General features: G+C 46.7%; 1 protein-coding gene across 1 annotated transcript in view; it reads right to left on the reverse strand.

The window, feature by feature from the left end:
- Positions 1-25,739, reverse strand: part of MAP4K5 (mitogen-activated protein kinase kinase kinase kinase 5) — a 293,565-nt gene that overhangs the window by 202,691 nt on the left and 65,135 nt on the right. The window contains exons 3-6 of the mRNA XM_033950939.1: positions 13,525-13,615; positions 10,802-10,866; positions 5,272-5,327; positions 4,105-4,152 (exon numbers count right to left, since the gene is read on the reverse strand). Of these exons, the coding sequence (XP_033806830.1) occupies positions 4,105-4,152; positions 5,272-5,327; positions 10,802-10,866; positions 13,525-13,615 (260 nt within the window). The remainder of the gene's footprint in view (positions 1-4,104; positions 4,153-5,271; positions 5,328-10,801; positions 10,867-13,524; positions 13,616-25,739) is intronic.

The raw sequence follows: 25,739 nt of genomic DNA on the forward strand, positions 1-25,739 counted from the left end.
TGCATTGCAATTGGACCCTGTGTGAGAAAGTGAGAATAATAAGGCAACCGGAGCCCCCAATCCTGTTAGAGCTGAACCAGGTCGGCATACCACAGCTGCCTTGGTCAATCAGGTACAACCAGACCTTCATGGGCCTTGATCCGCCTCAGACACCCTATCATGGGCCACAGAGGAAAAACATAGAGGAGACCCTCCTGACCATGGCTGAACCAACGCGTACAGGCCTTTTCTGCTGGCCTCTCAGGCTAATCAGCTTTCTTGTTGGCCACAGTCGCCATAAGGTCAAACATGGGGCACCTCCACTATGCACTCAAAAGCTCTTTAGAACAGGGACCACTCTCCAGGGTCCAGCAACTGATGATTGAGAAAGTCTGCTTAAACGTTGTCCACTCCTACCACATATGCTGCTTACAGCGCCACAAGACATCTCTCCACCCACCAGAAAAGAAGCTGAGCCTCCATGCTCAGAGAAGGACTCTTCATACCCCCTGCCGGCTGACGTAAGCCACAATTGTGCCATTGTCTGAGAACACATGTACAGCTCTATGACAAATGACTATCAAAGTGGAGAAGCGCCAACCAGATCGCCTGAAGCTCCAGGCAATTGATCGACCTCTTGCGCTCTGAGGGCGCCCACTACCCCTGAACAGGTACGTCATACATACCACTCTCCAGCCTTTTAGACTCGCATCCGTAGACAGAATTACCCAATCTGAGATCCAAAGGAGAAGGCCCCTGGAAAACAAGAGGGGTCGCAACCACCATGCAAGGCTGTTCCGCGCCACAGTCGTCCAGGGCAAGGATGCATGCAACAGGTCCTGCTGGGGATTCCCATGTGAAAACAGAGCATCCTGCAGTGGATGCAGATGGGCTCTAGCCCAAGGGAACACAATCGATCGTTGTCACCATGGTCCCCAGAACCTGAAGGTACTGCCATGCCTTCGGAACCGGAGTGAGCAGAAGGTCCCTGACAATCTGTTGATGCTTCTCCTGACAGGAGACAGGCAAGAACATCCAGACCCTGACCAAATAGAAGCTGTCCTTTAAATGGCAACCGTCTCAAAATCAGCTTAGAAGAGGAATCGCCAACTACTACTGGATTCAGAGCATTTTGCATACCAAAACAGAATAGGCGGCAAACTTGGTGAAAACTTTCAAGATGTCATACAAGGCATGAGCCATATAATTCACTCCAGAGATGAGAAAATCCAAGTCACGAAGCACTACAGTTTCAGGACCATGGCATAGCTTGGAATGACATGCCTAAGCCACCAAAGAAGAGGCCGATGACGCCTTTACACAAGCAGCAGCAGAATCAAATGGCCGCTTAAGGGCAAAATCCACAGTTTTTGTCAAAACACGGACCGTGTTGGGTCCATAGTCCCCAATCACTTGGGTCCTAGGTATCTCTTCATGTGGATTATTGAACTGAATCTTCAATAAAGCCTGCATCTTGAACATCATCTTCCCCACAGTGTTTTTGTTCTCATCAGACTTATGGTTCTGTGGAGTACAAGGATCAACCTTTTGTTTGCGCATAAATAGGCAAGATATACCGTATTTGCCGGCGTATAAGACAACTTTTCAGTACCTTAAAATCCTCCCCAAAGTCGGGGGTCATCTTATACGCCGGGTACTGTTTACATGCCCTTACTTTACATTAGAGAGCTGCACAGGAACGGGGACGACGGGAATCCCGCGGGACCCACGGGCATCCCGCTAGTTCCCCCTTCGGGTCATGGGGATCCCGTGGGGACGCCCCTAGGGTCGCGGGGATCCCATGGGGACGCCTCCGAGGGTTGCGGGGCTCCTGCGGGGCTGGATGTACTCAGTCGCGCGGCTCTTCTTCTCCCTACCTTCTCTGCTTGCAGCACAGAGCCGAACGGAAGTCTTCCCGACGTCAGCGCTGACGTCGGAGGGGAGGGAGGGCTTAAACAAAGCTTAAACAAAGCCCTCCCTCCCTCCGACGTCAGCGCTGACGTCGGGAAGACTTCCGTTCGGCTCTGTGCTGCAGGCAGGGCAGGTAAGGAGAAGGAAAGTAGCCTCGCGGTTCGAGTGGCTACCAAGGGAGGGGGGGGGGGGCGGTCCGCCCCGCCCCGCCCCGGTTGCAGCACAGCCGGCCAGGTCCCCTTACTTTTGTGGCACTTCACCGACCAACCGATAACAGCCCGGGTCCGACAATCCTCCCTGCCCTGTAGCCGCGAATCTAAATTACCTTCTTACAGCAGCTGTAAGAAGGTAATTTAGATTCGCGGTTAAGGGCAGGGAGGTTTGTCGGACCCGGGCTGTTGTCGGTCGGTCGGGGAAGTACCACAAAAGTAAGGGGACCTGGCTGGCTGTGCTGCACCCGGGGCGGTAGAGAAGGAGGGGGGGGGGAGAAGGACGCTGAAATGCCATGGTGAAGACAGGAGGGGGGGAAGGACTCTGAAAGCACTTGAAGACAGAGGAGGGAGAAGGACGCTGAAAGCACATGGGGGAATACAAAGGGGTGGAGAAGGACGCTGAAAGGCCATGGGAAGGGCGGGGGGGGAAGGACTCTGAAAGCACTTGTGGAAGACAGAGGGGGGAGAAGGACGCTGAAAGCACATGGGGAAGACAAAGGGGTGGAGAAGGACGCTGAAAGGCCATGGGGAAGACAGAGAGGGAGAAGGACGCTGAAAGGACATGGGGAAGATGGGGGGGAGAAGGACATTGAAAGGAAATGAGGAAGAGAGAGTAGGGAGAAGACGCTGGCAGGGAAGAAGACAGATGCCAGACTATGGGGGGAGCGGAGAGAAGAAGATGGGTGCCAGACCAATTTGGAAGGGGGAAGAAAGGGAGAGGCACAGTAACAGAGCAAATGGAAGATGCAGAAGGAAGAGAGACAGTGGATGGAAGGAATTGAATGAGAACATGAGGAAAGCAGAAACCAGGCAACAAAGGTAGGAAAAGAATTCTATTTCTTTTTTTTTTTTTTTTTTTTTTTTTTTTTTTTGCTTCAGGATAAAGTAGTATATTAGTTGTGTTGATAAAAATTTATAAACATTAGAGGCTCTGGTAGAAACCCGTTTACAAAGTATGTATTCTTCCCAATTAATATTTTCAAATTAATAAAGTCTTTTTGCTTATTTGTAAATGGGTTTCTACCAGAGCCTTTAATTCAGTAGCATAATTAAATGAAATAACTATTTCTGAAGTTTATAGGGACGGGCGGGGATGGAGGGGATTCCTCGTGGGGACGGAGGGGATTCCTCACGGGGACGGGTGGGGATGGAGGGATTCCTCACGGGGACGGGTGGGATTCCTCACGGGGACGGGTGGGATTTCTGTCCCCGCGCAACTCTCTACTTTACATGCCCTAACATCTCCTTCCTTACCTCCTTACGGTGCTTACGGTACTAGTAAACCTGCCGGGACATCAGCGGGGCCATGGCGGGACATCAGTGTGACAAGGGTGCCAGCTCCTTCATCCTGCGCAGCGGGAAGCAGCGGCGCTCTGGCCCCACCCCTTTTCTCTTTACTACGTCTCTCGCACATGCGGCCGTGTGTGGAGTCTAGCCCTTAAGGAAGTTGCGGGGGCGAACAGGAGGCTTTTGAAGGCTTTTAAAGGGAAACTGTCATGCCAGCAAACTTGCTAGGGACTTGCCCGGCACTTGCTCTCTCCCTCTATGTGTTATCTTCCTTCTATCATTGACAGTTTCAGTTTGGTTAACAGTTTAGAAAACAAATAGCATGGCAGCTCCCATGGGTTTATTGTTCTATTCAGCTTTAGTGAATTAATTAAAATTGTTGAAATAAATTCTGATGTTCTTTTAAGTTTTATTTGTTGTGCAGAAGGTGTGCGGAAGAAGGGGTAGTCTTATATGGCGAGTATATAACAAACTCTATATTTTAACTGTAAAAGTTGGGGGGTCGTCTTATACGCCCAGTCGTCTTATACGCCGGCAAATACGGTACATATATTTAAGCCATGAATTGTAACACTTTCACTGAAGTTCATGTATTGTAGCACCATTACTAAAGTTCATGCAAACTACTCTGAATTGACTCCCCAGTCATTAGTAGCACTATAGAAGCTTCCAAAAAACATAAAAACAAACATATAATTATATTAAAGAGCCTTACCTTAATATCCCTGTGCATTTTACTTTTGCTGTGCAAATAATTAAGCCCCTAGGATAAAAACAAATAAAAGCTCAGAACTAGTGATATGAATACTGCACTTAAAATTACAATGGTAGATAACCAGTTTAATTTTACTATTTATTCACAATACAGGTACAACACAAAAAGGGCATCATCATCTTCTTGACTGAGAGTTTAGCAAAGTTGATCACCTGTAAAACAGGTGTTCTCCATATACCACAGGATTAATCAGGCACACAAGTGGGTGATCTCATCCAAAGATGCTGGGATGTAAAGTTCTGAGCAAGATGGAAGATAAAGGCCAAATGGCCCATCCAGTCTGCCTATCTGCAGCATGCACTCCCTCTCCCTATTAGGAAGTCCTTCATGGGGCTAATCCTGCAGTACTCTCAAACTGCCAGCTTCTGGAACCTCAACTAGATATCTGAAACAAATCCAGGTATGCATATAGCACTAATGAGTAATATCTGAAATCACAGCTCTAAAATTCTTGTTAAAATATATAAATATTATAACTTAATTGTGAATAGCTCAGACCCTATAACCCGTGATTCAGTGATAACACCGAACTGAGGTTAACTGGGGGACCATCATCGCCTTCACTGTCCCCTTTGCCATCCACATAACTATTACAAAACAGTCACAGAATCAAAAAATCAAAAGAAAAAATAACTTATCTGAAAAGGATGGACGGTTGACCGCTGCTAAACCTCAGAGGTGCATATAGCACTACCACTGGACCATCCAGTTGGTCTCAATTTCCCTTCCTCTCCCAGCACAGACTAACAGCCCACTTTAAGTAACAATCTTAATCAACCACCAAGATTCATCTTTGAACATTAACAGATGTCCAAAGTTTCTCCCACATTTTTATGTTTGACCATGATGTACCCCTGTGGACTAGGTATTGAAAGCAGTTGATTGTGACTGGTGTCAAACAATGGCAGCAGGGCTCTATGGATTATGATGATATGCTATAGCCACAGGCAAGATGTCCCTACTGCAGTGAGCCTACTTAACTACAGAGGGCTACAAAGGACTGGTCTTGAGTGAGACTTCCTCCAGCCTTCAAAGCCAGCAAGAGTTTCATTGTTACTTTGCTCAAGCCCAGACACCTTGCATTGGTATCGAAGAAAAGACAAATACCTGTAGAGTTTCTCTGCAGACATACGCTATCTGTGGCTCCGTCAGGGGTCCTGACACTAAAGAAAACAAAACAGAAGCAAGTCAAAATAAGGTAAGCTCTCTGTGCTGCTTGCAACTAATGTGTATACAGTGTAGATCAAACTCGAAAGGATTCCTTCCCTCAAGATTTAGAGTAGCAAAACTAGGCGCCTCTGTCATTGATCTTTTTTAATCCACATTTTGAAAGGATTTTTCAAAACAACTCAGCAGCTTTGCATTTTAACCACAGTAAAGCCACTGTGATATAGGGAAGTTATTTTTACACTACAAATGTTTTCTGGATCCTAACAGATACCTTATCAGGCCCCTGCAAGTTAGGATGCAAGAGAGAACTTGCCAACAAGTGGAGAAAAAGCATAACTCATGGAATTCTTTCCAACCCCTTTGTACAAGTATGTATGGGGACCTGTGTTGCTTCTTTGCAGGCTGGAATCTCTTTAATGGAGTCACTATCAAACATTCCATTATTTTGTAAAGAACAATAAAATGAAACCAAGTATAAGACAAGACATTTAACTATTAGATGCCGCAATAAGATTTCAAAAGAAGCTGTTAAGGAAACCTGGTGTTATAGCTCTAGGGGCCACATTTTACTTGCGACATCCATGTAAATGTGTAATTAATTATCGTTCACATAAATTTGTTTTCTTTGAGCCATCTAAACTGACAACCTTTCTCTCAACTTCATGTTTGGAGAAAGATGGAACATGAGTGCTAAGTTTAAGAAAGGGTGTATTAACCTCAGTCAACTAGTTAATATCTTTGTAACTTAATTTTCCTTTATTATTATTCGCCTATCATCCACTTTGAATCCCTCTTGAGGACTTGAGTTGAGATTTAAGCTTATATTTAATGTTTGATGTTTTATTATAATGTCTATTCTTTTATTTTCTTGCTGAATTTCCTTTCTGTACAAGTTATGCTTGATTATATTGAAAAATTCAATAAAAATATATATACATAAAAAAGATTTCAAAAGAAGCAAAGTTGCTTACCTGTAGCATGTGTTTTCTATAGACAGCAGGATTAAATTAGGCACATGAGTGGCTGACATAGCATGGCACTGGGAAGAAACAGCTTTCCCAGTACTCTGAATTATTGTAAAGTTCTGAGCATGCACTGCACTTCCTGCATTCAGAAAGGTCTGCTTAGTGCCTCCAGCTCCAGATGCAATGCCGATCTGAGAGATGGTAGGGGTTGTGTATTTTATACAGTTCTGTTGTCTATGGAAAACAACAAGTAAGAAACTTTGCTCTTTCAATTGACAAGAAATGTCGAGTATGGGGCTGGTGGGCAGGGGTGAAAGATGCTGCACATGGTCCAGGAGATGAAAGGGAGAAATGTTGGAAGTGGCAGTACAAATGGTGGGAGATATGCACCCTGGGAGGGGAAAAAGTGTGTGCTTTGTGGTTTAATTTCATGGTTATCATAATGTATTGGTAAGATTACAGTGTGTGTACAGTACAGTGAAGATTATATATTATGCATTTTATTGATTAGGCGCTTGAATCCTCCCCCCACCCCCCAATGGGTCTGTGGAAAATTTATTTTGAATTAAACCGGTATCTGGTGCAAAAAAATAAGGTTGAGGACCGCTGCTTTAGATTACGCCTGAGTCTATCCCTTTCTTCTTTATTTTATGCCCCTTCGTTCCTGAGCTTACTTTTAATTGAAAGACGCCTGTTTCCTGAGCAATTATGCCACTATGTAATCGATATCTCTATATCTCCCCTCTTCTGCCTTTCTTCCATAGTACAGCTCTCTCAGTATTCGCGGTTTCCCTATTTGCAAATTCGATTATTCACAATTTTTTTTCTTCTAATTTGCAGGCTGCCCAAACCTCCCTGGATCTTACCTGGTGGGCTAGACCACCAGGTAAGGTCTGGGGACGCAAGAGGGAGGCGGGGGTGGATCAGAGCTGGCACAAAAACGTATCTATGATTTTTCCCTATTCGCAGGCCGGCTCTGTACCTAACCCCCACAAATACTGCATACTGTTCTTTTCAGCACCCTTTTTCCACTCAGGGTGAGTGGACAGCTCCCAAGTGCCTTTGTAACTGCTTATATGTAAATGAGCTCTTTTCCACTGCTCAGATTCCCTCTGCTGGCTCATAACAGGAACTTCACCCTGTCACATATACATATAAAGATATTTAAATCTGTCTCCATATGCTTTAACATGAAGACTACTGACCATTTTAGCTACTGTCTGGACCAACTTCATCTTATCTCTTTTTGAAGGCGAGGTTTCTGGAACCCAAATGAGATCTCAAAAGATATTTACAAAGGCACTCTCTTCCCTTTTCCTCTCCTTAGGCACCCAAGCATTTTTCTAGTATTTGCTACTTTTTCAACCTGTTCGACCACCTTAGGATCATCTGATACAATCACTTCCAGGGTCCTGCTCCTCTTCCATGCTACTTCACCTCTATATTTAACACTTCCTTTAGGTTTTGCAGCCTAAATGTATGGCTCTGAATTATTTTTTAGCTGTGACCCCACAACCAAGGCCAAATAAAACTGTGTGACCCCTGGAGGTGCAGAATAATGATGCACTTGTGGAAAGCCCATCCAGGTTGTGATCCCAAATAGTCCATAAATCTAGAAACCTCCTATTTGGCTTGCACTTCTGGGAGCATAGCCTGAACAATCCATCTTCTGCTGGAGGTAGAGAAATAAAGGAATGTTCTTATGAGCATGAGCAGGTTATATCGGTGATGTCAATTTCTTTACTTCCCACTGTTGGCAAGAAGGGATAACACCTGACAGTTATGATGATGCAGCCAGGACAATAAGCAAGTTCCCTGGTCAGGTCTTCATGTCACTTGAGCCTTAAAAACATGCTATGAAAAAGCCAAAAACTGGCTGCAGAGTTTTATATAGGTACGTTTTTATGTGGGGAAGGCTGAGTGGCAAATTTAAAAATAATAGTACAACCAACTCAAGAAAGTAGAACCCAACAATACAAATGTGTGAAAAACCTTTCTACTATGCAAATAAAACTAATAAATATATATAAAGAGTAATTTGAAGTACACAACAAACCCACCAGAATGGAGTGAGTGCTATACAGAACACCATTAAAACATAGCTACTAAAGCTTTCTATGCAACTGGTAAAATTATTCATTTTAAATTTAAATCTGTTTATTGAACTTAATACAAAACAGACATCATAGAATTACCACTCCAGACATCAAATTAACAGATGAGACCACCGTATTCTAATCAATAAACAAGTCATCCAGAAAAAAAAATATGGAACCCAAATATATAAGTAAAACAGACCACTGTATTTCCCCATATATAGGCCATGGCCTATATGTGGGTTTTATAAACCTGTGTATGGGGCGCGGCCTAGTTAAATGGGGCGGCCTTATCTACACATTTAAAATCATCCCACCCATCCCCTGTACCTTCTTCAAAACTCCCTCGATGGACAGCTTGAATCTCTAGCAGTGCAGGGCAGTTATGATCTCTTCGACATCTAGCCTGACCCCACATTGCTTGCTGAATGGCTGACGTCAGTTCTCATGAGCTTCACGAGTCCCACAAGAACTGACGTTAGCCATTCAGCAAGCAGTGCAGGGCCAGGATGTTGAAAAAGGTACAGGGAGGGAGGGATGACTGGAAAAGGCAGCCAGCAGATAATGCACCAGTAAGACAAGCCACAGCTAATACCATGGGGCGGCTTATCTTCCGGTTTTAAAACATAGGTCGCCCTTTTCTGCAGTCTGTACATGGGGGCAGCCTATATGCGGGCAAATATGGTATATTTATCTGAGAGTGCTGTACTCTTATACACTTTCAAGTAAGTAGATAAACCAATCCTATAACACCGCCCCCCAAAAAGAAAAAAAAAATCCACCAGTGAGTTATAAAAATTAGGAGTTATGAATAAGGCTTTGAGCCCTATGTAATATAACGACTCAGTATACCTTTCACAAATAGACAGAAATAACTTTTTGCATCATATGGTAGTCTTGGAATGTCTCAGTTTCATAAGTAAACCAAAACAATTGGCAGTAGCTTTAATCTCCCGGTGAGAATGAACACCGGCGTCTAAATATTAATTAAATATTATTAATAGGACATCAGTACGGGCTTAACCAACCCTTTGATCTGCATTTAGCCCCGGACTGGTGCTCATTGGTGACTAGCACCAGACAGTAAAGTCTAAATAAGCCCTGCCCCATGATGTGACGTACGGGACAGGGCTTATTTAGACTTTACTGTCTGGTGCTAGTCACCAATGAGCACCTGTCCAGGGCTAAATGCAGATCAAAGGGTTGGTTAAGCCTAACTGGGTCAGACCAATGGTCCATCTAGCCCAGTAGCCTCATAGTGGCCAATCTAGGTCAGTAGTACCTGGCAAAAACCCAGCAACATTCCATGCTACCGACCCAAGACAAGCAAATGCATCCCCCATGTCTGTCTCAGTAACACTAAAGACTTTCCTTTCAGGAAATTGTCCAAACCTTTCTTAAAGGGAAAGGGATTGGGACTTGTATACCAACTTTTTGTAGTTTTACAACCACACTCAAAGTGGTTTACATACGGGTACTTCAAGCATTTTTCCCTATCTGTCCCGGTGGGCTCACAATCTATCTAATGTATCTGGGGCTGTGGAGGATTAAGTGACTTACAAGGGTCACAAGAACAGCTCAGAGCTTGAACCCACAACTTTAGGGTGCTGAGGATGTAGCTCTAACCACTACGCCAGCTATGTTAACTGCTCTTACCACAATCTCTGGCAACATGTTCCAGAATTTAACTATTCCTGAGTCATAAATATTTCCTCGTATTGGTTTTAAAAATATTTCCCTAGAATTTCAAGTGTCCCCTAGTCTTCATAACTTTTGACAAAGTAAAAAAATTAATCCACTTATGCTCATTTTACACCAGTCAGGATTTTATAGATGTCAATCGTATCTCCCCTCAGGCGTCTTTTGCAAGCCAAAGAGCCCTAACCTTTTTAGTCTTTCCTCATATGAGAAGAGTTCCATCCCCTTTATCATCTTTGGTCGCTTTTTGAACCTTTTCTAGTTTCACTACTCATATATCTTTCTTGAGATAAGGTGACCAGAATTGAATGTAATTCTCAGTTCACGTAATGCCAAGCACGGAAGGAAGATGTGTCTGAATTTGTCCAAACACTAAGTATTTTTCTCCCCAAACCCCAGTCTTTTACATCAATAAACATTCTTGATTGGGTAATCTAAATAAAGGTATCTCATACTTATCCAGGAGAAATCCCACTGGGGAAAGCAGAATTGATTGGTCTAATAATCTTTCCAAATAACACACCAAAGCACATCAAAATTTTTTTTTAATTTTTCAGTTTAATGCTGATGAATCAGAGGTCTGCTCAAAGACAGCAGGTCTCTTAGCACAGACTTTTCTTTCACATAAATTATGACACATTTCTACACTAATATCAACTATAAAATCATTAATGGTATAAACTGCAAATAAGGTAAGTTGTATAGTACCGTGATAAATGTCTTGAAGCGATCCACCTCCACAGTACTCCATGCAAATCCATAATTTTTCACGGCTGGTAAAACATGAAATTTAAAGGGGGAGGGGAAGATTGATGTCTTCATTTAAAAAAATTCAGAGAAAAGTGCAGTACAGAAATTACATGTAGACAATCTTATCAGTATCAATAATAATAAAATGCTAGAGGCGCATGCGCTCTTGAAACTTCATAAGCGGTGGCGCCATGAGGTGTGCTTCTGTGCCAGTCCTCACGGCGCCTGCGCGTGACTGTGCAGAAGATACCAGTGATTCCTCCCTCCCGCTCCTCTTCAAAGCGGCCTGCTGAGTTTCGCCAGCCGCTGTAGCGAACCTCGCAAGCCACTCTCCACCTCCGTGCAGAAGGAATTGCCGTGTCACCTCCCGCCCTCACTCGCCGCTGCCGCCACTGATCCTCCTCTTCAAAGCAGCCTGTGATCGTGGCCGGCTTTAAAGAACCTCGCAGGCCGTTCTCCAGCTTCAGTAGCATGCTCCCTCTGACACACGGGATCGCGTCAGAGGGAACGTGCTACTGAGTTGGAGAGCAGCCTGCGAGGTTCGCTAAAGCCGGCCACCACGATCGCAGGCTGCTTTGGTGAAGAGGAGCAGGCCAGAAGACGCCTGGATGTTGGGAGGGTAAGAAGGGAATCAATACCGGGAGCCAGGGGGAAAGGGAAAGGGGGCTGCTTTGGGGGGAGGGGTGTGCTGGGGGGGAGACAGAAGGGGCCATGGAGAGATAGGGAGAGGGAAAGGGGGCTGCTTTGGGTAGGGAGGTGTGTTGGGGACAGACAGCTTTGCTCGGGGGGGGAGACAGAAGAGGGCCATGGAGAGACAGTTAGGGAGAGGGAAAGGGGCCTGCTTTGGGGGGGAGGTGTGTCCTGGGGGCAGACAGCTTTGCTCGGGGGGGGGGGAGAGACAGAAGGATACAGACAGCGGCCAAGGAGAGAGAGAGAGAGAAAGAAATACAGACAGATAGACACATCTATTCTAGCACCCGTTAATGTAACGGGCTTAAAGACTAGTATAACATATTCTCTCAATCAGCCACTTCCTGCTTCAAGGACCCCAAAACACCATAAAACATTGGTTTTAAAACCAAACCAAAATTCCCTCAATAACCGTCCACCCAAACCAAACCAAAATTCCATCAATAATTGTCCATCTCCCCGTGAGGCGACCAGATCTCTATCTTCTTAACTGATCTCGAGTATATATGCTTGGCCGGTTCAAGACCTTGAGGAACTGCATATGCTAAAGGCTTTGAGTATGCACGCATGCTCGAGGCCTTGAGCATTCACAGATACTCAAGGCTTCAAAACCAGCTTGAGCGATTATTAGAGAGAATATGGTACCCGATTTTTTTATATTTTTTTAGCATTATTGTTTTGCAAAACTGAGCACTTACTTATAAAATGAACAGTACAGAGGTGAATTGAGCCCAGATGTCAAAAGACTGATAAGCAAGGTTATGGCAAATATTAAACAGATCATTGGGAGACTTAAACAAAAACATTCCATAGAGTGTGTAATCTAAGTAGATTTGGATTTCTTAGTTGTAATAGACAATTATTTTTGGTTTTAATTTTAGGTATTTATATACCGCCTATCAAAGTTATCTAAACGGTTTCCAATCAGGTACTCAAGAATTTTCCCTATAATGATTTCTGTGCATGAATATCTAATCTAATCTAATCCTTAGGTTTATATACCGCATCATCTCCACGTTCATAGAGCTCGGTGCGGTTTACAGTAGATGAAATAGGAAGGAACTACAACAAAGTGTTAGAGGTCAAAGTATGAAGAATATTTAGAGGACTTGGGATGCCAGATATGAAGAGTTTTTGAGGACTTGGGATATCAAAGTTGGAGAGCGGCTTACATTTTTGAGAAAAGCCAGGTTTTCAGATGTTTGCGGAAAACTTGGAGAGAGCTCAAGTTCCAAAGAGGGGAGGTAAGGTTGTTCCAAAGCTCAGTGATTTATGATCAAATATTTCATAAATCAGGTTCACAGAATTTAAATGGTACCTAAAAACACTTTATCTGTATGCAAGCGCAAGCTAGGACCAACAGTGTTTGTTTTGTTTACACTTGACAACACTGGCATGGAGTGGGTGAAGAGGCTGCAAAATAAACCCACCAGAAGGTTTTAAAGCTATATCATCAAATGTGAATCAAATCAAAAAATTAATACAATTGATTATATCAAACTAAAATATTTTTTCCTAAATCGGACAGCTCTAGTACAGATGTCCTCACATCTAGTCCTTAAGGTCTACAGTATAATGCAGTCTGGTTTTCAGGATTCCCACATTGAAAATGTATGGGATCTATTTGCATTCACCTATATTTCATGCCAAAGATCTCATACATAATTATAATCATTGTGGAAATCCTGAAAATCATGCTGGGTTGTAAACCTCCAGGAATGATTTGAGCACCCTTGCTCTAGTAGCTTTCATTCCTTTTTGTAAAGTCTTCAAAATGTAAACATCTTCCAGCACACCAAGTCTTGACTTGGTTCTATTTGGCAATCAGGGTTTGGTGAAATTTGCATTCAAGTAATGACCCCTTTGTAGAAAAGAGAAAAGAGATGAAAGAAAGGAATGAAGACAGCAATATTCAGATGAAAATCTGGTAATATTTCACATATGGAGTAATGATATCTGCTAAAAGTAACCAAAATCAGTTAATACTTTACCAAAGATAGCTCCCAAAGTAGGCCACAATGTTCACATGTTTACATTCTTTAACCATAAATATTTCTTGTTCTATCAATGAAAAATCATCTCCTGAAGAAAAAAAAAATGCATAAAGATTAGGGTCTATTTTTCAGTTTTAAGTTTTTTATTCATTTTCATATATCAACAAGTGTAACATAGAAATTTAAAAAGATCACATAAAACATACACTTGAATTCCTTTATGTATCACTGTAAATACAACATATTATTCCGTATTTATAAACAATAATACCTAAAATACCTGTATTAGCTAGTATGTATAATTGTTGTTAAAATTTAACTTTTCCCTCCCCTCCCAATTAGGGTCTATTTTTGAAAAAGCCATGAACAGGAGTAGTGAGAAAAGACATGATGAAATGAAAAGATTACCCCCCCCCCCAAAAAAAAAATAAAAAATAAAAAATTGCAGCAGTTAAAAACAAACCGATATCTGGAGATTTAATAAAAATGTTTGGTTTGTGCTGAATATACTTCTGGTGAGAAAAATCACTGGCTGCAACTTACATTTTGTATTTCTAATTCCTGATACTAATTGCTGCTTACTGCACACATGACAATGGAGCCTGACCTTTTCCTCACAAAATCCCTCTATGGAGCACAGGTTCCTGGAGGAACATTTATTTCCTGGCGGCACTGTAAAATCCCACACATTCTCTAAGCTCATATATTAGACATCGCTTAAAACCTGCCAGAATCATGATTAAAAAATATTAGATTTTCTTTTAAAATTTAAATGGTCTCATACTATTAAAAGATGAGCTCTTTACTTGGCACATCAGCACAGCCCATTCTAAATTCAATTCTGCTATGTGTTCTCAAACCTGTCCTGGGAGAACCCCAACCAGTCAGGTTTTCAAGATATCCTACCTACCAATCGCTGCTGCACCTATCTCCCTCTCTCCCTTTACCTTCGTGGCGCGTTTTAATTTAATTTGTTCAAACAGCCCGAGCCTGAAGTTGGGTGCATCTGCAGAAGCTTCTCCTCTGACACAAATTCTGGTTCCGTCAGAGGAGAAGCTTTCGCAGATGCACGCAACTTCAGGTTCGGGCTGCTTGAACAAGTGAAATTAAAACCCGCCACGAAGGTAAGGGGAATGGAGGGAGATGCATAGACCGCGCAAGGGGTGCTGAAGGGGGTGGAAAGAACAGACACTGAAGGGGGGTGGAAAGGAACAGATGCTGAAAGGAAATGGGGAACAGAAAGTGAGGAGAAGACACTGGAAGGAAAATGGGGAACAGAGAGTGGGGAGAAGATGCTGGAAGGGAAGAAGATAGAGATGCCAGACTAGGGGGGGAGTGGAGGGAAGAAGATGAATGCCAGACCAATGAGGGGGGGGGGGAGAGGCACAGTAACAGAGCAAATGGAAGAGGCAGAGAGAAGGCAAACAGTGGATGGAAGGAATTGAATGAGGAGAAGATGAGGAAAGCAGAAACCAGACAACAAAGGTAGAAAAATGAATTCTATTTCTTTTCTTTTTTTTTGCTTTCGGATAAAGTAGTATATTAGCTGTGTTGATAAAAATTTATAAACAAAGCCCTGCCAACTGAACATCTCTTTCTCTAGTTCAGCAGCCAGAACTTTGATTTATAAAATGACAATTGTACAGAATATTGCTTCTTTTTATACTTTACGGAAATAAGTTCAGTATAAAACTACTCAAGGCTTGTGTGGATGGGATCAGATGGTTTTGCGGGAATGGGGACCGAGTTCGTAGGGACAGGATGGGGGCGAGCTCATGGGGACAGGGCGGAGACGGGGACAAATTATTACCCCGTATCATTGCTTCTTTTTATACTTTACGGAAATAAGTTCAGTATAAAACTACTCAAGGCTTGTGTGGATGGGATCAGATGGTTTTGCGGGAATGGGGACCGAGTTCGTAGGGACAGGATGGGGGCGAGCTCATGGGGACAGGGCGGAGACGGGGACAAATTATTACCCCGTATTATTCTCTAATTTCCGTCCAACCACCAGGACTTTGTAGGAAGCCTCAAACTTCAGAGACTTAAACTCCTCCCCCTCTTACTTCATCACTGTCCCTTTAGCCTCAGTCAGTCTTAAAGCAACCAGGAACATCTGTAGAGGATAATAACAAGAGAGGGGAACGGTAAAACTCCCTGGCAAGCAAGTCAATTCTGCTCATATCAACAAATTCAAAAACAGCAACAATGAAAAATGAGAGAACAGGTTATGAAACATTAGAAACCTGAACAAAACAGTGCTATAGGGAGACAGCCCGCACTGTCAGAAGAAAGTGCCTTAACCCTTTCAGGACCAAGGGACATATTTGTCCCATAACTTTAAAATCCTATAAATTTTGATTGGGATAGTCTACAGTTCTAAATTTGATATGCACGGATTCCATATGATACTGCCTTTATGTAAACAAACTGGTTCCGACATTCATTCATTAGCGTCGTTGCCAGATTGACGAGAAGATTCACTTGCCACACTGTCCATAAGCCAAAAGTGTGATTTTTTTAAATAAAAATAATGATATTTCACAAAAAAAATCAATTTTTTGGCATCTGCAAGCCCTTTTTACCATAAAAATGTCGTCAAAACCACAAAAATTGGCCTACGATCCTTATGGTCCTGAAAGGGTTAACCAGAGACACTCCCCCCCCCCACACACACACACACAATAAGTGCTAAACCCATTCTGGTGGCACTCTTCTAAAGGCTGGTCAGAAAACAGAAATCCAGCTTACCAGTACTTGTAAAGGCAGAAGATTTGTGAATCAGCAAAGTATAGTGTGAGTTCCTGGAATAAAGTGTGGATTTACAAGAAAGAAGATTAGCAAAAGTAAGAACCTAATCTTTTGTTCTTGTACAATCCCACTTTATTCTTGAACCAGTGGAACTTATCAGAGCAGTCCAAAAATTCAAGATGGGACTGATGAACCCACTGCCAAAACAGTGGAACCAAAAGCATAATCCTGCTTGGCTGCCACATTGATCCTATAAAACTTGGTGAACGTATGCAAAGAGGCAGCGGCTCTGCAAATCTAGCCAAGAAAAACAGCCGACAACTCTGCCCAAGAGAACGAAACACCTCTGGTAGAATGAGCGCGCTCCACCTGGGTGGGGGCTTCTTTACAGCTGCCCCATAAGCTGCGGAAATGGCCATATGGAGCCACCTGGAAATGGTGTCCTTAGAAGCAAACCAACCTTTGTGGGCAGGACCCACCAGAACAAACATGTAGTCAAAGGCAAAACTCGTTGGTGACCTCTAGATACTGCAACAAAATCCTGCGCACGTCCAAAGACTGCAATACCCGGTCCTGCTCCCTCAAACCAGAGGAAGCCAAAGCAGGAAGCCAGACTTCCTGATTCACATGGAAAGCAGAAACCACTTTCAGAAGAGAACCTGAACCTCTGAAACCCTATGGGTTGAGGTAATAGCCCCCAGAAAGACTGTCTTGATCATGAGATCTATAAGGAACGCCTGCTCCAGAGGCTCATAAGGTGAACGAGCCAGAGTGGAGAATCAGATTAAAATTCCAGGTTGGACAGGGAAAGTGCAACAGAGGCTTAAGTCGCAGAGCACCCTGCAGAAAATGAGCTACATCCAGATGAGCTGCCATGAGCCCCTCAGAGGAGGGTCTATACACAAAAGACTGGCAATCTAAACCCAGAGCAAAACTATTGCTAGACCTTTCTTCAGGCATCATGCAGAAACATCAGGACCTGAGGAATCGATGTAAAAGACGGGGCCACCTATCTCAGGGTGCACTAGGCCTGGTAACACCTCCAAGCCTTCACACGGGTCGCTACTGTGGTCTTCCTTTTGCTGTGAAGCAACATGGCAATCACAGCTGAAGAATAGCCCCAGCTAATTAAGGCCGCATGCTCAAGAGCCATGTCATAAGACAAAGCAGTCTGGATCCTGCATCACAACTGGACCTTGCATGAGGCGAGAATGACAAGGTAGCTGGAGCCAAACCAAGTTGGCATACCACAGCTGACTTGGCCAATTGGGTGTAACCAGGATCACTGTGGGCTGCTATCTGCCTCAACAAATGCCCTATCATGGACCACAGAGGGAAGACATAGAGGAGTCCTTCCCGTGATCAAGGCTGAACAAGAACATCCAGGCCTGTGCTGTTGGCCTTGCGACAGCAACTGAAGAATCAATCTGCCATGAGCGCGAATGTGTGACAGTCACTGATCTACTATTCATTCAATCAAATGCTCTTTGAGACAAGGATCACTCTTCGGGGTCCAGTGTCTGATGATTGAGAAAATCTGCTTGAATGTTGTCCACTCTCGACATGTGCACTGCTGGCAGTGCCACAAAGTGTCTCTCCACCCACCAGAAGAGAAGCTGAGTCTCCATGCTCAGGGAGGGACTCCTCGTGCCTTCCTGCCGATTGACATAAGCCAATCATGGCACTGTCCGAGATATGGACGGCTCGATGATAAAAATGACCCTCAAAGTGGAAAAGAGCCAGCCGAATTGCCCGCTCTAGGCGCCCACTTGCCCTGAACAGGGATAATCATACACATTGCTCCCCAGCTTTTGAGACTCGCATCTGTAGACAGAATCACCCAATCTGAGATCCGAAGGGGAAGGCCCCTGGAAAGCGAGAGCGGTCACAACCACCATGCAAGGCTGTTCTGCACCACAATTGTCCAGGGCAGGGGCATATGTAACGGGTCCCAAAGGGGATTACAGCACAAAAGCAGGAGCATCCTGCAGCAGATGAGCTCTGGCCCAAAGGACCACTTTGATCGTTGCCAATATGGTCCCCAGAACCTGGAGGTACTGTCATTCCGTCGGGACTGGAGTGACCAGAAGGTCCCTGACAACCTGTTGAAGCTTCTCCTGATGTTCTGTCCCATGTGAAATCAAGCTCCCAGGTATTCCAAATCCTGTGTCGGCTTCATACCATTAAACACTATTTTGACTTCCTCTCTTTTCGACTGCTGGTTCAATCTCTGATCTTAAGCATCTTAGATTACTGCAATATTATATACTTGGGATCCTTTAAAAAAACCATCAAACGATTGAGAGTCATTCAGAATGCTGCTGTCCGTCTCATTTATGGTCTCAAAAAAATCGGATCATATAAGCCCGTATTACAAAAAAACTACACTGGCTGCCGATGGAAGCAAGGGTCATTTTCAAGTTTGCCTGCCTCTGCTTCAAAACCATAACAGGTTCATCCCCAATCTACCTGTTGCACCATTTTTAATTTCCAGGCATCTCTTGCACCCGTAGTGCTATCCGTTTGCTTTTCCATCCTTGAAGGGCTGTATCTACAAGAGATTCCTTGATAAATCATTATCATTCCAAGCAGACAAGTGGAATAAATGTCTAACCACCTTCATTTCAAATGCACCCTCCTACCAAACCTTCAGGAAATCAATTAAAACCTATCTCTTTGATAAATTTCTCTGACTCCTTTCCTGCCTTGTTGTTTCTTTGAAATGCTTCCTGATAAATCCTGACTACTCTAGGCATGCTAATGTAATTTGAAAGTCCTTTTCTGTAACATCACTGTCTTTATACAGTCTCTTCTTCTGTAAACCGCTCTGATCTGCTTGTGGTATTGCGGTATACAAAAATAAAGTTTTTATTATTATTATTATTCCTGAAGTTGATCACCCAGCCCAAGCACTGCAGCAATTGTACCACCTGATAAACAGCCTGACACCCCCTGGACAGCAAAGAAGCTCTGATCAACTAGTCGTCCAGATAAGGATAAACCAGGACACCCAGGGTGCGAAGATGGGCCACCACTACCATCATATTGGTGAAGGACCTGGGTGCCATTTCCAATCCAAAGGGTATCGCCATAAACTGGAACCGCAGATACTTCCAGTAGTCTGGAAAAATGAGAATGTGGAGATACGCCTCTACCAGATCCAGTGAAGCTAGAAACTCCCCTGGAGCCATCGATGCTATCGTTGAGTGCAACGTCTACTTGCAAAAGCGAGACACTTTCAGCACTGCATTGACCGCCTTGAGGTGCAGAATTGATCTTCAATCGTCAGATCCTTTCTTTGGAATGATGAAGTATGTCGAGTATCTCCCAGAAAGCACAGTTACTTACCGTAACAGGTGTTATCCAGGGACAGCAGGCATATATTCTCACACATGGGTGACGTCATCTACGGAGCCCCAGCGCGGACAGCTTTTTCAGCAAACTTGCTAGAAGTTTCAAGTTTGCACACTGCACCACGCATGTGCTAGCCTTCTCGCCACTAGAGGGCGCATCCCCACCTCGTGGTCCTCAGTTCCATATTCCAGTAAAGAAAAGCCATCCCCGGGGAGGTGGGCGGGTTGTGAGAATATATGCCTGCTGTCCCTGGATAACACCTGTTACGGTAAGTAACTGTGCTTTATCCCAGGACAAGCAGGCATGATATTCTCACACATGGGTGACCTCCAAGCCAACCAGACAAAGGGCAGGTGGGAAGATGGCAATTTAAGAAAACAAGTTACGTAACACCGACTGGCCAAACCGGCCGTCACTCCTGGACAAGGAGTCCAAACAGTAGTGGGAGGTGAACGTATGAACCGAAGACCAGGTGGCAGCCTTACATATGTCCTCCATAGGAGTAGAACGGAGGAAAGCAACCGAAGCTGCCATCGCCCGGACCTTATGACCCGTGACTCGACCCGAGAGCGGGAGACCAGCCTGAGCGTAGCAAAAAGAGATACAAGCAGCTAACCAATTGGACAAGGTACGCTTGGAAACCGGATGTCCTAACCGATTAGGATCAAAGGACAAAAATAATTGAGGAACCTTCCGATGAGACTTAGTACGTTGGAGATAAAAAGCCAACGCCCTCTTACAGTCAAGCGTGTGAAGCGCCGATTCACCATGATGAGAATGGGGCTTTGGAAAAAATACCGGAAGAACAATGGACTGATTGAGGTGGAAATCAGACACAACCTTAGGTAAAAATTTAGGATGGGTGCGAAGAACCACCTTGTCATGATGAAACACCGTGAAAGGAGGGTCCGCCACCAAAGCCTGCAGTTCGCTAATCCGACGAGCGGACGTGAGCGCAATCAAAAAGACTACTTTCCAAGTGAGAAATTTAAGAAGAGCTTTATCAATAGGCTCAAAAGGAGGTTTCATCAGTTGAGCCAAGACCACATTAAGATCCCATACCACAGGGGGAGGCTTGAGAGGGGGATGAACATTCACAAGACCTCTCATGAAACGAGAAACCAGAGGATGTAAGGAGAGGGAACGACCCTCTAGATGATGATGAAATGCAGCAATTGCACTAAGATGCACTCGAATAGAAGTCGTCTTCAGACCAGAATTCGCCAGATGCAACAGATATTCCAGTACCGAAGACACAGGGACTGAATCTGGATCCAGGTGGTTGGTGGAACACCAAGAAGAAAATCTGGTCCACTTCTGGGAATAACAAAGCCTAGTCGAGACCTTGCGAGAGGCCTCTAAGATCTCCCGCACTGAGTGAGACACCGGAATCGAAGTCAAGTGGAAAGGAACCAAGCGGTCAGATGTAACGACTGAAGATTTGGATGTAACAGCGAACCCCGACTCTGAGATAGCAGAGAGGGAAAGACAGGTAGAAGCAGAGGTTCCCTGACACTGAGTTGAAGGAGCAGGGAGAACCAGTGTTGTCTTGGCCAACGAGGCGCAATGAGAATCATAGTGGCTCTGGTCGATTTTAGATGAACCAGCGTTCTCAAAATCAGAGGAAAAGGAGGGAATGCATAAAGGAACCTCCCCTCCCAGTCGAGAAGAAAAGCATCGGCCTCGAGACGGTCCTGGGAGTACATCCGAGAGCAGTAGAGGGGTAGCTTGCAAGTCTCGGGTGAAGCAAACAGATCCACCTGAGGAGTCCCCCATCGGTCGAAGACCTCGCGTAGAACTCGGGAGTTCAGAGACCACTCGTGCGGCTGGAGGAGACGACTGAGCTTGTCTGCCAGACAATTCAGCTCCCCCTGAATGTAAACCGCCCGCAAGAAAATGTTCTGAGAGACGGCCCACGTCCAAAGCCGAATGGCTTCCTGGCACAGAGGCCAAGAGCCCGTCCCGCCTTGCTTGTTGACGTAATACATGGCCACCTGGTTGTCCGTTCGAACGAGAACTACTCGATCGTGCAGGAGGTGACTGAAGGTCCGAGCGGCCAGATAAATGGCACGAAGTTCCAATACGTTGATGTGACACAGACGATCTGTGGCCGACCATAGGCCCTGCGTTCGTAAACCGTCCAGATGAGCCCCCCACGCATACTCCGAAGAGTCCGTGGTTAGGACCTTGCAATGCGGAGGGACGCGAAAGAGCAAACCCCCGGACAGATTGGTAGAGCTGGTCCACCAACGGAGCGAGCGTCTGAAAGACGGAGTCACAGTCAAGCGTCGAGACAGCGGGTCGCGGTCCTGACGCCATTGGGAAGCCAGGGTCCACTGAGGGATCCTCAGGTGCAACCGAGCAAAGGGGGTCACCTGGACCGTCGACGCCATGTGCCCCAAAAGCACCATCATGCGTCGAGCCGAAACTACCTTCAGTTGCGAAACCTGTCGGCCCAGGCGAATCAGGGCCTCCAGTCGCGGGGAAGGAAGGAAAGCCCGGAGGAGAACCGTGTCCAGCACGGCCCCTATGAACTGTAGGGATTGGGTCGGCTGCAAGTGAGACTTGGGAAAGTTCACCTCGAACCCCAGACCCTGAAGAATCGTGATAGTCTGTTGGGTCGCTGAAATAACCCCCTCCCTTGTCGGGGCCTTGATCAACCAATCGTCCAGATAGGGAAAGACCTGCAACCCCCGGGAACGCAGAGCAGCCGCGACTACCACCATGCATTTCGTGAATACCCGAGGGGACGAAGCCAGACCGAAGGGTAGTACACGGTATTGAAGGTGCAAATCCCCGACCTGAAATCTCAAAAACTTCCGAAAGGCGGGATGCACCGGAACATGGGTGTACGCTTCTTTCAAATCGAGGGAGCACATCCAGTCCCCCTCGTCCAACAGGGTATATAGGATCGGAAGCGACAGCATACGGAACTTCTCCCGGACCAGGAACTTGTTGAGCTTCCGAAGGTCCAAAATGGGGCGCAGGTCCCCGGTCTTTTTGGGGACCAAAAAGTAACGGGAATAAAATCCCCTGCCTCGCTGGTCGGGAGGCACCCGTTCGACCGCCCGAAGGCTCAACAAGGCCCCGGCTTCCTCTCGAAGAAGGGTCAACTGGCTTCGATTGGACGGGCACGCCCCGGGGGGCCTGTCTGTAGGCTGTTTGGAGAAGTTTAACGAATAGCCCTCTGAGACGGTCCGGAGCACCCATGCGTCTGACGTAATCCCAGACCAAGTCTCGGCAAAAGCCGTGAGCCGACCCCCGATGGGCAGGGGGTTGAGCGACCTCGCGGCGGGGGCCAGCCCCCGGCCGCTCATCCCGTCAAAAAGACGGCGCCGGTTTGGACACCCCCTGCGCAGCTGCTTTGGCGGGTCCCCCTCTACCCTGTTGGGTAGGGCGCCGGGGTGGAGGCCTGGAAAAGGCCGGTGTAGATTTTTGCGGGTACCGCCTAGGCGGCTGTTTAAAAGGCCTCTGAGCCGGCGGCTTAGGCTTTGGACGAACCAGAGACGCCAGAGAGCGTTCCTGCTCCGAAAGCTTTTTGGTGGCCGCATCCAGGGAGTCGTCAAATAACTCCGACCCGATGCAGGGTAAATTGGCTAAGCGCTCCTGCAAGTTGGGGTCCATCTCGAGGGTCCGTAGCCAAGCCAGCCGGCGCATGGCTACCGCACAAGCCGAGACCCTCGAGGCAAGCTCAAAAGCGTCATAGACCGCATGGAACAGATAGAATCTGAGTTGGGACAGGTTTGACGCAAAGGCGGCAAATTTAACCTTGTGCGACTCCGGAATCACCCCCTGAAAATCCGGCAGATCCTTGATCATGGACCTGAGGTAGGAAGAGTAGGCGAAAGCATAATTGAGGACCCTTGTGGCCATCTGGGAATTCGCGTACAGCCGACGGCCGAATTTATCAAGGGTCCGACCCTCTCTCCCCGGGGGGACAGCAGCCGAGACTCTAGAAGGCTGCGTGCGCTTAAGAGCCGACTCCACCAAGAGCGACTGATGGGAGAGCTGCCCCTTGTCAAACCCCTTAGGGGGAAGGGTCCGGTATTTGGATTCCATCTTAGTGGGCACTACCGCCACTGTAAGAGGGGTCTCAAGGTTCCGCAGTAAGGTATGAAGGAGGACCTTGTGAAGTGGAAGGCGGGGAGATTCCCGTTGAGGGACAGGAGAATCTTGTTCCTCCAAAAAGTCTGAGGTATAGTGCGACCCTGCCGTCAGGTCCACCCCCAAAGCCTTCGCCATGTCATGGACAAACTTGGAAAAAGAAGATGTCCGTGCAGGCGGGGAGGGTGACCGAGACTTCTCAACCGAGCCGAAAGGAGAGGCCTGGCGAGAATACCCGACCTGACCCCCGGACCCCGAACCCCAAGAGGCACGATCCCGTGACCTCGAAGGAGTCGGGGACACCGTCCGGCGAAGAGACCCCCGTGGGGAACCCCCCGGGGTACGGGGTATAGAGGCCCGTCCCTTCCGCCTCGGTGAGGAGGCACGGGAACTCTCCCTGATCGGGGACCGTAAAAGATCTGGGTTGTCGAGGCGGAGTTCCTCGACCCGCAAGGCTCCGGTCTCGGGCGGAGTCGAGTGACGACTCCTCCGAGACGAGGCTCGAGACCGCTTCGACCGTTTAAGACGGTGCTTCGCCCGAGGCTTACTCGAGGGCGAGGATCCCCGTGACGACCTCGGGGACGAGGAAGAGGAGATCCGGCGTACCCGGCGCTGCTTGTCTCGGGATCGCACACTGACCTCGGGCTGACTCACCCGGATCGGGTCCGAGGGAAGGGTCGAGGCCGAGGCCGAGGGGGCTTCGGCCGCAGAGAGGCCGGTGCCCGAGGCCGAGGTCACCACCTGCGGGGCCCCCGAGACCGAAGACGAGGCCGAAGCCTGTTGTAAGGTCTCAATGGCTCCGGAAAGCTCCGAGGAGATCAAAGCGCGAAGCAACTCCTGGAACGCCGGGACGGTGAGACCCTGAGGTAACACCTGGGGACGCTCCGCAGAGGGCGACCTCGGTATCGAGTATTCCCTCGGGGCTAACCCCTTCGACATCTTGGGCTGGGTCGAGGTCGACGGTCCCGCCGACGACGAGCCCGAGGATGGCTTCCTGGCAGATGAAACTGAGGAAGGAAGTGGAGACTTACCCGGGGCTTGCTTCTGCGAGGCAACCGGCTTCGCGGGAGCCGAGGGTTCCGACGTCGAGGCCGAGGTCGAGGCCGGGGCCGAAGCCGAGGCCGAGCTCGAGGCCTTCCCCGTCGGGGTATCGACGGCAAAGAGATCCGCCATGCGGCCTTTGCGCCGAGTAAGGGCCCGTTTCTGGAAGGTGGCACACTTAGGGCACGATGCTGTAGGGTGATGGGGCCCCAAACACCGAATACAGCACCTGTGAGGGTCAGTGATGGACAAAAGCCTCTCACACTTACCACACTTCTTAAAACCCGTAACGGGTCGGGACATGGGCCCAAAACAAGGCCGGGAACAAACGAGGTTCCTCGGCCACGGCTACCGGGAGCCCCCGGAGCGAACGAAAAAAGATTAATTTTTTTTTTTTTTTTTTTTTAAAAACAGGGTAAATAAAGAAAGAAAATAACTTAAGCGCAGCGACCGCGTCGAAATTCCGAACACAGCCGCGGCGACAGAAGGCAAAAATAGCACAATTTTATCCACAGGGCTTCTGGCTCCGCGGATGAAAAAGAACTGAGGACCACGAGGTGGGGATGCGCCCTCTAGTGGCGAGAAGGCTAGCACATGCGTGGTGCAGTGTGCAAACTTGAAACTTCTAGCAAGTTTGCTGAAAAAGCTGTCCGCGCTGGGGCTCCGTAGATGACGTCACCCATGTGTGAGAATATCATGCCTGCTTGTCCTGGGATAACCCAAGTTTTGCTCTGGTATGGGTTCTATGACTGCAATATTCAGAAGTCTGTTCTCTGTGGCCTGCATCCGAACCAGCTTCTCAGAGCAGCCCACAGGTGAATCCAGAAAATACACGGTCAGAGGACAAACTCCAGTTTGAACCCATCCCTGAGAACCTTCAGGACCCAGTGGTCGGAGGTAATGGCCTGCCATTCCGCCAGAAAGGGTGACAACCATCTCCCAATGCACAGGGGAGGAGACAC

This window comes from Geotrypetes seraphini, chromosome 7 (assembly GCF_902459505.1).
Source record: "Geotrypetes seraphini chromosome 7, aGeoSer1.1, whole genome shotgun sequence".
Taxonomy (NCBI): Eukaryota; Metazoa; Chordata; class Amphibia; order Gymnophiona; family Dermophiidae; genus Geotrypetes; species Geotrypetes seraphini.